The 16,049-nt window shown below is 38.4% G+C and overlaps 1 protein-coding gene across 1 annotated transcript in view; it reads right to left on the reverse strand.

Annotated features, from left to right (window-relative positions):
* Positions 1-2,357: 2,357 nt before the first annotated feature.
* RAP2A (RAP2A, member of RAS oncogene family) overlaps positions 2,358-16,049 on the reverse strand; it is a 31,446-nt gene continuing 17,754 nt past the window's right edge. The window contains exon 2 of the mRNA XM_065678035.1: positions 2,358-6,371. Coding sequence (XP_065534107.1) covers positions 6,134-6,371 — 238 coding nt within the window. The 3' untranslated portion in view covers positions 2,358-6,133. The remainder of the gene's footprint in view (positions 6,372-16,049) is intronic.

Raw genomic sequence — 16,049 nt, forward strand, 5'->3', positions numbered from 1 at the left:
TGTACAACTGGAAAGCCAAGGTGCCATGTCCCACATATTTGGGGATGGCATCTCCTGGTTATTAAACTGTACGAGGATTCTAAATGAAGAAAAAAAAAATAAAATCAAAGTACTCAGAAGCTTTCACTTCAACATCTCAAGAAACATCTTTGTACTTCTTTCAACTAAAAGAAATGTAGAAGGCTACACATGAGATCCAGTTCTCTGATTTACTAACTTCAGCTGGTAACAGTATTCTTACTCAAAAATGCTTGATCTTGGTCTGAGATAAATGCTGTATTTCTCCCATCCAACACATCTACCTACATATTTTTCTTGAACAATCTTTTAATATTTTCACCCCTTTACCCATATTCACCCTTATTCCCCTTCACTCCTGCAAGCCGACCACCTCACTTTCCCATTCTTCAGTGAGATTCCTATGTGGCTGGCTGACCTTGCAACCCCTAACAAGATGAGCAGACAGGTATGTTATTCTGTTGTCTGCATGTGTGGTCACTGCATCATGAAGAGCTTGAAATAAATTCTCAGTGCTCCCTAAACTATTTAATATTCCAGTCAAGCCATAATGTGTGTGCTTGAAAGTATACAGAAAAAAACCCCACAGTTCCAGCAGAGTGGGATGAAGATTTGCTGTTAGCAATTCCAGTATTGTGTGGTGCCTGGTTCACAGCAACATGGCTTTTCCTTCCACCCACTTGCAATCCATCCTGTAAATGCAACCCACTGTCTGAATGTCGCTTGGTGTGAGCTCTGCCTGCTCTGCGCATCGGACAAAGCTTCCAGTCCTCGCTTCGAAGCTGGGTTGGTTTTGCTGGGCAAATAGGCACAAAATCTAGTAAATCTTGCACAGATGCAACTCTGAATACAGTTACGGAGCCCAGCCACTGAGGTTGTGCTTTTATGGTCACTTTTCAAGTAGAAGTGCCATTTGAAAATATTAAAAGACCACATTATGAGTGTAATTGTAAGAGCAGAGTCAACACAATGAAGACATTTTAAATGTTGTATTAACTCGGTACTTTTCACCTCCAGTGTGAGAGGGTAAGAAAAACATGTGTTGACCATCAGACAAAGCCCAAGTAACAACCAGAATTGAACTTCAGATATATTTAACACAGGCATTAACTGACCTCTCTATGAAGAAAGATGAGAAACCTGCAGCTCAAAACATCCACAAATTCTGTGACAGATAAGCAAAACAAAAGGTCTTTCTGCGGATTTTATGTCAAAACAGTAATAATGTATAAGATGTATCTACATGCTTTCTTTTTAATGAAACTTTCTCAGAAAATTAATGAGTTTCCTTTTGTTTCATACAAAAGGGGGGGTGGGGAACACATGATAGAAAGCATTTATTAAGAGAACAACTAGAAAACTTTGAATATTGTAATTTGAAAACAGAATGTCCCACACTGGCAGTTTGGGGTTTTTTGAACTGTTCAGAACAGCCCGGTGAATTCCTGTTGTCCCTGTATGGAGATCTTCTCAGGCAAAACAAAAGGCTATTACTAAATTAATAGGACTGCAAGAACTCATCAGCACAAGCTTCCCCAGAACTGGTTTACAGAACTATTGGACAAATCAAAATCATAAAATTACCAGTATGTGTCAGTCTTCTACATTATCCATAGAACTAGGAGCTTTTAAGATGTGTCAGCCTCAGGCTTCTTGTTCCTTATAGCATGTGTGACATGAAAACAAGGGACTATCAAGCAACTATCATTACTGAAAACAGGGTATTTTAGGGATACTGGCATGACTAAAATGTAACTGCTGATCAGTGCCAATTAGACAGAATAATCCTGTTAGCATTAGCTCAACTGTTCATTTGTAAATCTCTGCAACCCTAATTGTATTTGAAGCTCTTTCTAACACTAACTCCTTTTGTATGGTGCTGAAAGCCTGCAAAACACTCATCAACTGAACAGCTGATAGAACAATCCTTTCTTAACCCTTTGCAAACTCAACCTTATAAAAGTAGTTCTGCGTATTAACTATATGCATATACTGACTAAATTTGTACATCATTTTATTACACTTTACAATAAGCACTATTCTCTTGCCATATCTTATCCCTCTAAGAAAAGTAACCAACCAAAAATAACCCTTTGCTATGGTCCTTTATCAAACTTATACCTTAAATCACAACATATATTCACCCATGAAAAACAAAGAGTGTTTGATTTTAACATATTGTTGTTTAATTTGTACAAGAAGAGCATTTTGGCAAAAAATCATGGCTGAACTGCAAATAGCTGACAGTGCTGTTTGAATTAACTGGGTAGCCTTCATCAGCTTTGGATGAGCTTTTTGATCAAATCAAAATAGAAAATACAAGAAAGATGCAAGGGAGATTTCATTAAATAAATTTATTTGTTAAAATAATTTAACTCCAAATACAACTGCTGAGTTTGCATTGAGTTCTATGTACAATTCTTGTTTTATCTGAAACATCAAGGTTTAAACAACTGACATCATTACAAAACAAACTGTTGCCCCATTTTAAGTTGCCAGTTGTATTAGAGCTCAACAATTAACTGTGAAATACATTAATTCACCCCTAGGAAACTCCAAATCAACAGCGTTAAGCCTGATTCCAGAACCCACTTCAGTCTTCCTTCAAACCCTGATCAAGAATTAACAGATGCACAACAATGCAGATAAAAGCCTCCTGCAGTTGTCAAACATTTGCTTTTGTTGCGGAGTTTCATAATTAAAGCCTAACCAGTGCTTTGACAGCGCACTGGTAAAAAAAAACAAATAAAAGAAAATAAAAAACAAACATGCACAAAACCCCCCAACCAAATGGCTGACATTTTTAGGCAACATTCTATACAGGAAAGCAAATACCAGTAGTTTTCCCACAGAAAAGTAATGGCAACTGTAGCACTGGGATTAGGGAGAGGCTGGAACCAGAATAGAAAATGTCACCAAAATTTTTCTTGATGCTCTGAAGGGGAGGCGGGGGGAGAGACACAACAGGAAAAAAACCCCAAACAAAACAAAACCCAATGCAATTATGTTTTATCATCTTGATCCGATTCTGGTTTGTTCGCTTTGACTAGTTTTTGTGTGTTTTTAAGGGAAAGAGGAAACAGTTGCTCTCACTATCATAGCTTAAAAGAATAAAAGTTGCAACTTTAAAAAACCAAAAAAAACCACAACCCAACAAAACTGCAGAAATGCTGTCTTTGTAGAAAAGTACAAGAACAGCCAAAGGAAAAGTGGGTCTTTGGAACAAATCATAATATTTTTAAGGCATGTTATAAGAAACGTTCGAATACTAGAATTGGTAATCCTATCAGGGTACTAACGACACTATGACCCGAGACCAATGTCTCCTGCAGGGTGGCCACTCAGCGGCCGCATGGTTCCCTCACCTCCCTTCCTGCTACCCCTGTCATTTGAAAAATCTCTGTTGAGTGCAACTGTCATTGATTCAAGCTCCACTATCTTCACATTAGTGGAAATACAAATAGTGCATAACTACTTCCTCAGAACTATACAGTGAAAAACAACACTTACGCTTCCCTCCCCCCCCGCCACGCTGTGTGGTAGCTTACATACAGCTGATGTTTTTGGAAATGTAAGAGCATAATGAGGGAACAAGACTGGGAGATATTTTCATTAATATTTTCTGTTGAAAATTCACTGTGCATTTTCCCCTATATTAAAAGCCCATCTGTTTTATATTATGAACTTCATGTTAGGCTGCTCATATTGTACTTCATGCCATTTTCTTGGTGGATGAACAATCTGTGAGGTAAGATTTTAACATCTCTGTAAATAACATTGCATAACATGTACTTCCAACTCAGTTTCAAATTTAGGTTTGGTAGGGGTTTGTTTTGGTTTTTTTGAGCGCTTAATGCAGTTATCTCACACTGACAAGCTGTTTTACAGATAGGCTGCTCTGCTCAATAAACCCTTTTCCAATCTAGATACTACAAAAATTTAAATATCAATAATTCAACATCTCGCATCTTGCTTAAGCATGGTGGCTCACGCAATGGGTGGGCAGGGGGGTAAGAGAACATTCATACCATCTAGTTTAGGCATATAAGTTGTGTGAGTTGGAGGACCAAAGTTAAAAGCCTAAGTTTGCTATATTGTCAATGGAGAGGTAGGTGCCTCTAGGAGGGCGATTCAGAGCACCCAAAATGGGCATTCAGATGCCAGAAATAAACAGTGTGCCTGTCTCCCGAAGAGAACAAAGTACAGTAACAAAAGCTCTGCAAGGTAGATGGGAAACGGGCTACATTTACGTTCTAGTAAGGCTTAATGTTTTGCGACATCTAATGCCCTTCAATACATTGGTTACGGAAAGGTCTTGAAAGATTAAGGGCAGAGAGGGCCAGTTCTCTTCCATGAATATGATTTCCTTTAGTTACCATCCACTGAACTATAATTCAAAAGGTTAAGGATATTTATGTATGAAGAACTGCGAAGCGCTTTGTACTCAAGTTTCCTTTGTAGCAGATGAGAGCGTTTTAGGAAGTTCTGCAGATGGAGGCAAAACTCTCGAACCTAACTCCAATTACAGCATTTCTAAGGGCCATATACACACACACATACACACTCAACACACACACACACCCCAGCACCCCCGTTTTCACTCATTAAACACAAGTAACTACACTGTTACTGCACAAGATTGAAAAACTAATAAACGCATGGTGTTATTTAGACTACAGGCTCAGTGACTCTGTATTTTTATGGCCAATTTTACCCATAAAAGAACCAGCTCTAGACAATCTCTCCAGCATTTAAAATCTAAACATTGTGATTGAAAATGTTTCTATACTTTGATTGTAAGACTTCGGAATAGGTATTTCTGTGCCATTAGTCATGCAAATGATAAATACTTCACTGCTATGAAACTAGCAAGTCAGAGCTCGAGCATCCTTTCAAAATAAAATACTTGCTCCCACCATTTAACACACCAATAATTGGGGCAACCTTTGAATAGTGTGTCAGGCAATTAAAGAGCCATTTCCACACTCACCTAAGGAATTACAACTGCAAATATTTCACCTCTGAACCAAATGATTTCACATGGTTATTCAATTTAAGTTTTCATCCTTAAAGCTATCAAATAGCAAACTTGATTTTCAAAGCTTAGTTGGGGATCACACCAGAGAATGTAGCCCTTGAAGGCAAGAAAAACTGTTATCTTTAACAAACTTAAAAATGCAGGATGTTCATACTGTCCCACGAGGTTTCTGCAGAAGGGAACATATGGATGCAACATGGCTTAATTTTCCTTACAAGATGGTACTAGTTATTCTATTAAAGTGTTCCTTGTTAGTAAGGCTCAGCAATTTTTTTTCATCACAGTTGCTTCCTCCTGGTTCAGTAAAGTGATAAATAAAGATGCTTCCTGCTTTGTAAACAGAGGGTTTGTTTGGCTTTTTGCAGACCAAAACCTGAAGCGATCCTCCATTTTTGAGCAGCAAAATGAAAGATTTAAAACATTCCAATGCCAGACTGTTTCTTCACCCGTCATTTGTTTTCGGATCTTGCCTCTCATTTCACACACTGATTCAATGTTTTCTATTTCAAGATGTGGGATAAAGTGTAGAAATAATAGCATTGATTTTGAAAAAAATCCAAACTATATAGGTCTCTGGTAGCCTCTTAACACTGTCAGAAGTTCTGGTGAAATCAACGTATTTGACTGAACAAATTTGGCCACAAGTGACAGTGCACATCCTGAAGCACGGTGATGAGACGCTGAAAGACTTGGCTCTCCTTCCACGCTGATACTAGTTGGGAACGGTCTTCAGAGATATTCTCTTCATTGCTTTTGTTCCAAAAGTTTTCCAGCTTCTTCAAAAATAGCTGCTGTCTGACATGGCAACACATGTACTTTTGACTGGAATGACCCTGTAGATCAATTGGCTGTGCCATAAAATTGCAGGTGCTCAAAGGGAAAAACGGGCGAGATGTGGTCATTTAACCCAATTATATTCAGAGTCAGTGATTGACTTCCAATGCTCAGCTCTGAGTTAATGTTGCTACTTCACTACAGATGTATTTCAAGTGACCCACAAACCAGGAAGTGAAGTAGACAGTTTTACCACCTTACAAAATTTCTGCAAATTAAGTCCAGGTTAGGTCATTTTTAATGCTATTGTATATTACATGCAGAACAGCATGGATCATCTTTGTCTGGCTGTGCTGCATAGTTCATTTGTCTAACGATTTCCGCAAAAAGCTCATCCACCATTGTTTTACTTTTAGCAGAGGTCTCCATAAAGGGGCAGCCCCATTCTTCAGCTAAGGCTCTGCCTTCACTCAATGATACTTCTCTCTCACTTTCCAGGTCCACTTTATTACCAACCAGAATTACTGGCACCTTCTCATACCTAGAGTTTAAAAACAAGAACACAAGAACAACAGCAATAATTATATTTTTAAAATGGCAATATTTTCAGTGTAAACGTCTATTTGCAAATAGTACAGACCCAACAGGAAAGAGACATAGGAATAATCTGAAAATTTTATGTTGAAAACATACTTTGTATATGTAACATCCTAGCAATTTGTACACATCGATTTCACCCCAGAGATTTGTTAAAGTTCTAGGCAATGCTCCTCTGAATTTTCTTCCCTAACTGAAAATCTGCCAGGAATGCTTCCTCACTACGAAATCCAAGGAATCTAGTAATATTTTCAATGTTTGCAGTCTCAGGGTCTAAGAACTAGATAGATGTCCAGCTCTCCCTTTAGCATTACATCCTTCTTCCTGAACAGGTATCATGCTATATTTCCTGCTTGTGATAAGGATGCACCACTCTCCCTTTCAAGGGTAATTTGTTTAATATATTCGGAACTCTCAGATTAGCAACAAAAGGGGAAAAAACAAAGGGCCAGAAAATTCATTTGAAATTTCAGGAAATGTAGCCTGCTTCCAAGTACTGTATATATGACAACACTGTTATATAAAAACATGTATCAGCTAATAGAGAATACACAATTGACCCTAGCTGATACAGAATACACAACCGTCCATTGTAGCATTCGCATCATTGTGCCAGTTAAATAATCTGGAGAGAAAAAGAAAAGTTCCAGGCAATATTATCACAGTTCTTCATAATCAACTTGACAGCACAGTAGATCACATAAGCTATGACAGAATTTATTACTTTGCACCTCCTTGTGAGGGGATCCTTGCCAATTTTTTTTGAAATTAAAATGCCTGCCTTCCTTTCCCCCAAACCCCATCCTAACAAGCATAAACCCTTCTTCAGACATGGAACTAAATAAGTGTTCAGTCAGGTTTTAAATTTACGTATTTGCCATAGCAAAGAAGAAAACACTGGGCCTATTTCCAAAACACTCTTGCACGGGTTTTCTCATGAAAGCAACAACGACTGACAAAAAACCTGATTATGGCTTTTAGCACTTAAACTAAACTAAGATCTAAGAGAAATGAGATGGTTCACTCCCCATTTAAACCTGATTTTCTACTTCATATTAGCTTAGCAGTACTGCTTTGAGTCAAATCAGTTAAGATGAAGCTGTGGACAGACAACAGTCACTGCTGACAACTGCAGCAGTTGGAGATGTCACTGTCCTTAAGCCTTCATTACTCCTTCACCTCTACATCCATCCTCCCCAACTTCCAGGCAGGGCAGCAGAGCAGAGCTAGTGCATGTGCCTCAGCTGGTTGAAGGAAACATCCAGCAGCTTGCCACAACCTACCAGCCACGATCAAACTCAGCTGTTGAGTTTCCCTGCACTGGAACAGAGAACCTACATGTTCCTGTCTGCTCCTCTGCAAAAAGAGTGAGCTCCCACAGAGTCAGAAAGGATAAAAGGGCTGTAACTTCTCAAACTACCTCTGCAACTCTTACACCACCACAGCCGTACCAAAAGCTGGTCCAACCATGTCATAAGATACAGCTGAAATTTTAAACTTCATTATGTCTCTTTGATAACTATGAGAATGTCATTTAATCCACAGTCCAGGGCTGTGGTCAACAATTGTAGAGAATTCCCCTCTCTCTCACTATTTATCCTATGCTTGTTTACCATCTGAAAAGACAATACATTTCTTACTCCATGGATACACAGTATTTAACACAATGATTCCTTTGGAACTCTTGCAAGAGCTAAGCCGCCATTAAGTACTAAAATACACACAAGCATCTTGAAGTCTGTCCTCCTGCATTTCAACACACGATAGCATAGTTTTTAATTACATAAGATGGATGGCATTCAAGAGATAAGACAGCAATTCAATATTTCTTTTTATCTTTGCAGTTCAGATGCATGTGTCCTATTGTATTTGCTGTACAGCATTAAAAAACCTTCAATGAAAGTGCAGTAAGGTACACCTTCCTTGCATCAGGTTAGGAAAGCTAAAGCCCTGGTAGAATTAAATCTGGCCAAGGACATCAAGGGCAACAAGAAAAACTTCCACAGGTGCATCAGTGGTAAAAGCAAGATAAAGGGAAACTGTGGGTCCTCACTGGAAGGAAACAGGAGATCTGGCTAACTGGGATATGGAGACAGCTGAAGTACTCAGTGACTTTTTTGCCTTGGTCTTCACCAGCAAGTGCTCCTCCAGACATAATGCCTAAGCCACAGAAAGAAAGACAGGGACTGGAAGAATGAACTACCCACTGTAGGATAAGATCAAGTTTGAGAACATCTAAGGAACCAGAAGTTCATGGGACCTGATGAGATGCATCTGCAGGTCCTGAGGGAACTGGTGGATGAAGTAGCTTAGCCACTATCCATCCTATTTGAGAAAAGATGGCAGTCCAGGGAAGTTCCCACTGACTGGAAAAAGGGGAAACATAAAGGGAGGAATTCACACTTGTTGCAGATTTATAGCTAGTTCCACTGAAATATTCTGGTGCTTAAAAAGGTTTAGGAACCCTAGAAAAGCTGAGCAACTTACTGTCAGAAGATATTATGAGTACTCAGTAGCTGGGAAATGGAGCTGTTAAAATAGTGAAGTTTCATACAGCAGAACAAAAAAAAAAAAACAAAAAACTGATGAGGATAGATGTGAAAAGTCTAATTTATTTGCACAGGACCACCTAGGAACTATTAGGTAGAGCAGATGGAAGCATTCTTCCGTATTACATTTTCTTGCTTTTGCCTCTTGAATTTACTTTATTCCCTACCTAACTTGATCACCTAAAATGAGATGAGAATCCTACAGTCAATAGCCCTATTCATCTTACAATCCAGATTTGTCTAATAACCACTTCACAACACCAAATTTTGTAAGTAAACATTTCTGCAAAACTTTTATGATGTCATCTTATCAAATATCTGATAATTTGATGTTTTCCAGCCTATCAAGGTCCTGCTGAATGTCAGTTGAGTAATCAACTTTACATAAAACCCACTTTTTATACATGCATGTTGTGTGTGACAAATGTTTTGGATTTTAATATTAAAGTATATATACTTATGCTTGCATAATATGCACAGAAACTGTCTATGATATACACACACACATATACACAGTCATACACTTTGTCTTTTTACATAGAAAAGTCAGTATCCATTATCCAGAATAATGGAAGTTGGAATATGGCAAATAATGGGAAAGCAGTCCGTGGATACTGAGCAGAAGACTGGCTTCAGTACAGGCTTATGAGTTCCAGTTCAGTATCAGTCCTGACAGACCTAAGCGAGTAGGGGAGAGCCACACCATGCACCTGTGTATTGTATTCTCCAAATACCAAGATGATGATTCATTGACCGCATGTTGAACGGTTCCACACGTGAACTAAAAAGTCTTTACACAAACTTTATGGTTCCATGCAGTGGCTCCAGCCCCTGCTTGCCTTCTTCATTCAGAATCCTTAAGGGTCTCCACACTACTTCCTAGCTTTTCAGTTCTGGTAATACACTGTGGAAACCCTAGCTTTCAACTAAATCAAGCTCTACAAGTTCTGAAGTCCAAGCTGGCTCTCTACCCTTTACCTCCCAACACTGCCAGAATCTCTTGCTTCAGTTGGTACCCTGGGCAAAGTTATCTCTGATGAGTACAAGAGAGATCCCTGGCTCAACATGCTCCCTACCACACTTGCTGATCTTGCTGGAGGCAACTTTTGCCTGCTCCTGGAGGCTCCATTTGCTATTCGCAGAGCTCTGGATTGGCCAGATGCTGGCACACCCACCACTGAGACAGTGTGTGGCAGCACAGGCCCACAGTGGGAAAGGGTGATTTCTCAGGTGTGGAATTAGAAGATTCTGATGAAATCTGAAGGGCAGAAGAGCATCTCTTCCTCACAGGCTTTTCACCCTGTTGAATTTCAGTGACCCAAGAAGAAAATAATTTCTTTACAAAGGAAAAGAGCCATCTTGCAGTGCTCAATCAGCAGTACAAAACCCTTCCACACAACCATGAGAAAAATCAAATCCAGGAATTCACAAGTCCCTCCGAAAGCTTCAAGTAGGATCAACCTGCACACAAATACTTTTAGCAGAGAAAAAGAGAATACGACCACACCACCTATACTAAAGTCCTGAAAAGCCAGATTGCTGCTGCCATCACAGAACATATGAGAGGGCAGCTCAACCATACGTGGGAGCTGGGCAGAGGTCTTGCCTTTGACTGCAGCCCATCTTCCCCTGCCTCACCCCTTAGCACTGGGGAAGTGGCATAGCTCTGCTCCTTGTTCCTTGAGCACGAAAATCCAATTTGCTTAGTACTGCTGAAAAGCTTTGAGCAGCAGTGATCATTCCTAATGAAAAGCATGAGGACCACCTGAAAACAGGAACTGCTGCCCGTTTCATCTGTATCATTGCAGCGCGGGATGTATTCTAGGGCAAATATCATAGCTGAGCCTGTAAGAAATATACTCAAATGCAGCACAGGAGGGCTTGACTTTTCAAGACCTCTTCAGGAACAAATTTTTGTTAGACCAATTGCACGTGTTTGCAGAATGCATTTAAAGAACAAGGACTTCACCCTGTTTCAACAATCTCACTACCTTAAGCTCCAATATGACAGAGAGCAGTGGCAATTCCTGAAGAGATAACACAACTGCAGTCACTTATAGCCCCATGAAAGACACTGGTGCAGAGTCAAATACCATTATACCTAGGATATCACTGCTGGCAAGATACACTTACTTCTCTATAAAAGATAACCAGCATGTATTTTGCAGTCCCAGATAACTATTCAGTGCTAAGAACCACCCTGTTATCCACCTTTAATGAGCTTCTGGGACCATCAGACCACAGCAAAACCCTCAGTTTTCCCGAGGATGGACATCATAGCCACACAAAATCAATAAATACACATACTTTAAATGTTTTATGTGGCTCCAGCTATGCACCACTGACCACACAGCGACAGCTTATATATTTTACCTTACATCACACAGCACATACATCACCTACATTTCTGTTTAGATTAATATGTGTACTTTGAATAACAGCTTAAAACATTTAGAAAGCCTCAAGAGGAATGGTATGTAAATGACTTTCAGAGATTTTTTACCTCCCATTTTTTCCTATCTCCAATCTTATTCAGAGAAAGAAAAACATGGGCAGTACCTGACATCACATTGAATCTCTTTTACAAGGTACTTTTCAGATTTCTGGTTGGAGCTGTCATTGGATAAAGATAAAAACAAAGATGATGTGCAGTGAAAATACAATAAAAAAGAAGAATAAGAGTAAGAATTAAAAATATTATGTACACCAAGGCTAATAAATGGATCTGATTCACTTTAACTGGGCTAGAGATTACCCAGCACCCCTAAACTGGAGGAAGAAAAGTAAGTTGGACCAGTTCAAGAGAAGACATTAAAACTTTAAATGGGTTCCTGCTTTCTAACTTTACATTCTGCTAAGTGTTGCATCTTTTCTACGATTTTTGCCTGAGTTTCATATCAGAGACAAATATGTTCAACCAAAATACAGAAACTTTCTGTATAATAGAACCAAATTAAGACAAAAAATAATCCCACATGTATTCTTAAAGACTATTTCTTATAACTACCCTCTGTCCTGAAGAAGTTTATGGAAAGATGCATATATCTTTACATGTTAAATACTGGGGACATTGAAATGCAAAGGTATCTACCCATGACAACTACTGCTAATCATCAAAAAGGATCTCCAGTACTAAGCCACCTTTATCACCTTCTACTTCTTTGAAGTGTATTTCTGGCAATCGCATAGTATTTCAAAATGGAAAATGATTTATGGGATGAAGATATTAGGGACAATGATGATGCAAATAATATCAGAGAGCCAAAGAATAATTATGCTTCATTTTAGACTTACAAAAAAATTGTGGTAAGAATCCTGCCAAAATACACAATAAAAGAATTCTGGGCAATATGAAATAAAGTACCAGAAATGGCAGTTAAATCAATTAGATTGTTTACAAATTCATACATACATATTACTAAACATTTTGTAACGCAACTGCAAACTTTGACTGTCTACAGTAAAATCTGTCATAATTTGAACTAGAAGTTTCTTCATCTAGAGAAAGAATATCTTCCAAGTTGTTCCATCAAGACTTTTTCTTGTACTTTTCACACAATTCTTTGGACATTTATTACAGAATCCTCAATAGTTAAAATCTCACATCGGCTCCAGAGGTTCCCTAGCCACTTGGTGTTCACTAGCCCGATTCTGAACCTCTCAAACACAAGGATGAGAGGAAGCAAGACCACAAAATTGTCAAGAGCAAAACAATCTTAAGCCTTTGTTGAAAGCTTCAAATTCTTGAACCAAAGCAGCAGGAAAAATATAAACATACTTCTAAAGCAATTTCTACCTCAGGAAATTCAGCCACAGAAGACATTTCACTTTTTCCAAACTCAGCTACTTTGTATTTTGGTTGCTTTAAAAATTTAAACATTGAGTTAAATCAACAGCAGGGGCTCAGTCTGCAGAGCTGTATCTTTTTTCCATGGAGTCCTGCAATGAAGATACACCTGTATCTCTATAAATATATGGAATATGTCAGGAGATAAATATGCAAACCTAAAAATAAGTAGGTTTCTGCAAAGTTGGAGCACTTTGCTCTCTAATGAAAATTATTACAGCTTCTCAGGCAAATCCATACAGAATAGCTGTAAACCCCCATCATTCTGATGCAAACAAGTCACTCCAGTTTATCAATTAATTGCATTTAATATTCAGTTTTGTAAGCTATATTGTGTGAGGATTTCATTACTTTAGCAACAACTCCCAAGTGAAAAAAAAAAGTAGTCTTAAAATAATTTTTATAAATGAGAGGTTGTTAAAGAGCTTATTGGAAGTCCCACTGCAATTAGGCAGCTGAGTCATGAATTAGTTTGCTATGAAGAACAGCGCATAGCCTAATTGCATGACTAGGGATCTAACATTTTATTCTAGGCTTTGACATGAACTATAGCCTTTGGGAAACAAACTCTTCAGATGGATAGGCTGAGGTATATAAAGTCAGGATAAACGTACTTACTCATATGAGAGCAAATTAAATAATAATTGTAAAACAACTCGAAGAATAATATTAGAGTAATAAATAACCACCACACCATATCGCTTTTCAGGAGACTTCAGAAATTATCTCTGTTCATGTACATGAAACTTCCTGGAAATAATCACCTCAACTTAAAGTACTTTAAAATCCTGTGGTTGTTACAGTCAGATTAGACTTTCCAATTTGGTTTCAAGGTCTAGGAAAAGCCTCAACCAATGTCTGTTCTGCTCAAGTTGCAGGCTCGCCCTTGGTGCTGTGCTTTTAAGAGATTAGAAGAAATAGTTCTCTTCCAAACAAAAGCCCAAGAAACAAGAACAACAAAACCCAAGGTAACAACGTGCTATATATGTTTATTTTCCAACTGTTACTACAAGTACTTTCAACCAAAGCACTTAAAACACATCACTTCTAGGCAGCTTACAGCCAAGACCTTCCAATGGACAAGAATGGTGGATAGTACTCCCCAATACACACACTGAAAGGCCATCTACTAAACCTACATTCCTTTGCTGCAACAGAGGCAACAGAAAGATGCATTTCATTTCTGTATGAAGGCCACTAAAGAACTTTCTAAGTAATTTCCAATCACTTCAGACAGAAACCCTTATCTGTAGAGAAACTTCCCCATCTAAGACCTCCAGAGAATTCAAATAACTATAAACTCCTTCCATGTGTTCAGACTGCTTCTGCAAGTTGGTATAGCTTATCTTCAGCTCTGTCACCATCTTGCATGATAAAACAGCAGAAACACCCACAAATTCAAACGCCTGCCAACATGCTCTATGGGAGAAGAGTTCTGTATTCATTAAAGGGAACTCCTAAAGAAAAATCTCTGATCATTAAGGGAGACCTTTTTTCATCAAGTTTGCAGAACTCCATGAATGTTTAATTTCATGGGACATGGTTTATCATTTCCCTTCTACGTAAAGCTTTGGCATAGAAGTGCCAGGCAAACAGGACTTTGAGTGCTGGGTCTGACAACAAGGAGCCTACGATAGGAGTAACAGCAGTTCTCATCTACTGCCATTTTGGATGCTTAAAAGCCTTCGCAAACAAGAGGTTAGCTTTCATCTTAAACAGGACACTGCTCCCTAGTATCTATCTACCATTAAAATTCATATCTAACACAGAAGTTTATTATGAAGTTAAAGTTTAGTATCTAAGTACCTACTTAATATCTACCTCTTCACAGCAGGCTTGCTCTGACCACATCCAAACAATATCTTCAATATTTTAATCCTTGAGTTCCCTCTCTATGCCGACCAAATTCTTGTTTTATATAATCAAGCATTAACCATCTTGCTACAACCCCAAAGTGCTTATCTCATTTAAGAACTTAAAAAACACTGGGATTTTCAAATAAACTATACCAAGGAACAGAAAATTCTTTAGAATCAGTAACCACACATTTCAATTTTATATAAAATGCAAGTGTTTCACCTGATGTTTTCCATCATGACTCTCTTGTTTCTAAAGGCAATATATACTCATACCTATACTCAGTTCACATTGAAAGAAGTCTTGCTGTCAAGAAAACTTGACAGATGTCAAGAAAACTATCAATAGATTCTGAGGTACAGTATGGGTGCTTAAGTTCAAAGTTCTTGCTCAGAATTCCCAGGTGCTAAAGCCAAGTGTCTAATTTTTAGAAAATTGCTGCTACTAACCGCAGAGATGGCTCAACATCTTAAAAACAGGCCTCGTATTTAATTGAAAAAATTATTCTTCATGGCCGTAGTAGTTTTCGGACCTTAAATATTTTAAGCCATATGCCATGCTAATATATTCATTTTTATTCCAATATAATGAGCATGACTGGATATGTCAAGGTTTTCAGTACCTACCAAATGTACAACACACGGATGACACTAAAATTAGAGACTACCACGTATCTTCTATTCGTAATTTAAAGTCTTAAAAACAGATAATTCTTTAAAATGGCCATTTTTTTCAGACACAACCATTTATAATTAAACTTCATCTTCCGACACCTTGCGGAAAACACATTAAACATCAGAGAGGAGTGCTGACATGCAATTTAAGAGATGTGGATTCAGTTCCATACCCTGTAACAGACTACCTGTGCAATTTCTAGCAAGTCCCTTGAACTCTGTACCTCCGTTCTCTATCTGAAGAAAACAAGTTGTCAGCTTTAGCTTCTGAAAGCCTATGGCATGTAAACACATCATCAGCAATAGAGGTAACCTGAACATCAAAAGATGCATTAGCAGCTTTGCTTGCTCTTCAAGAGAAAAAAACCTGCATTCTACTGCTATTCTTAGCAGTAGGCTATGTAGCACCACAAAACTTCAGGCTTTCTTTACAAGTCCTGAGAACAGACACATCAGGGTAGATTTTGCACCGACATCAAGCTTGCCAGCAGAAAGAATAAAGCTATTGGATTAGGTGTGCGTTGGACCAGCAGCAAGAACACCAGCTTAGTGGACAAAGCCAAGGCTGATTCCTCATTTCAACATCACTGGCTTGAGCAGAAACTGCAAGGGTTCACAATATCTTAAACATATGATGACATTGAGGGATTTCTCCTTGTTCTTGCTTCTCTGTCAGAACTTGTAAAAGGTTAAAA

This window comes from Lathamus discolor, chromosome 4 (genome assembly GCF_037157495.1).
Source record: "Lathamus discolor isolate bLatDis1 chromosome 4, bLatDis1.hap1, whole genome shotgun sequence".
NCBI classification, from domain to species: domain Eukaryota; kingdom Metazoa; phylum Chordata; class Aves; order Psittaciformes; family Psittacidae; genus Lathamus; species Lathamus discolor.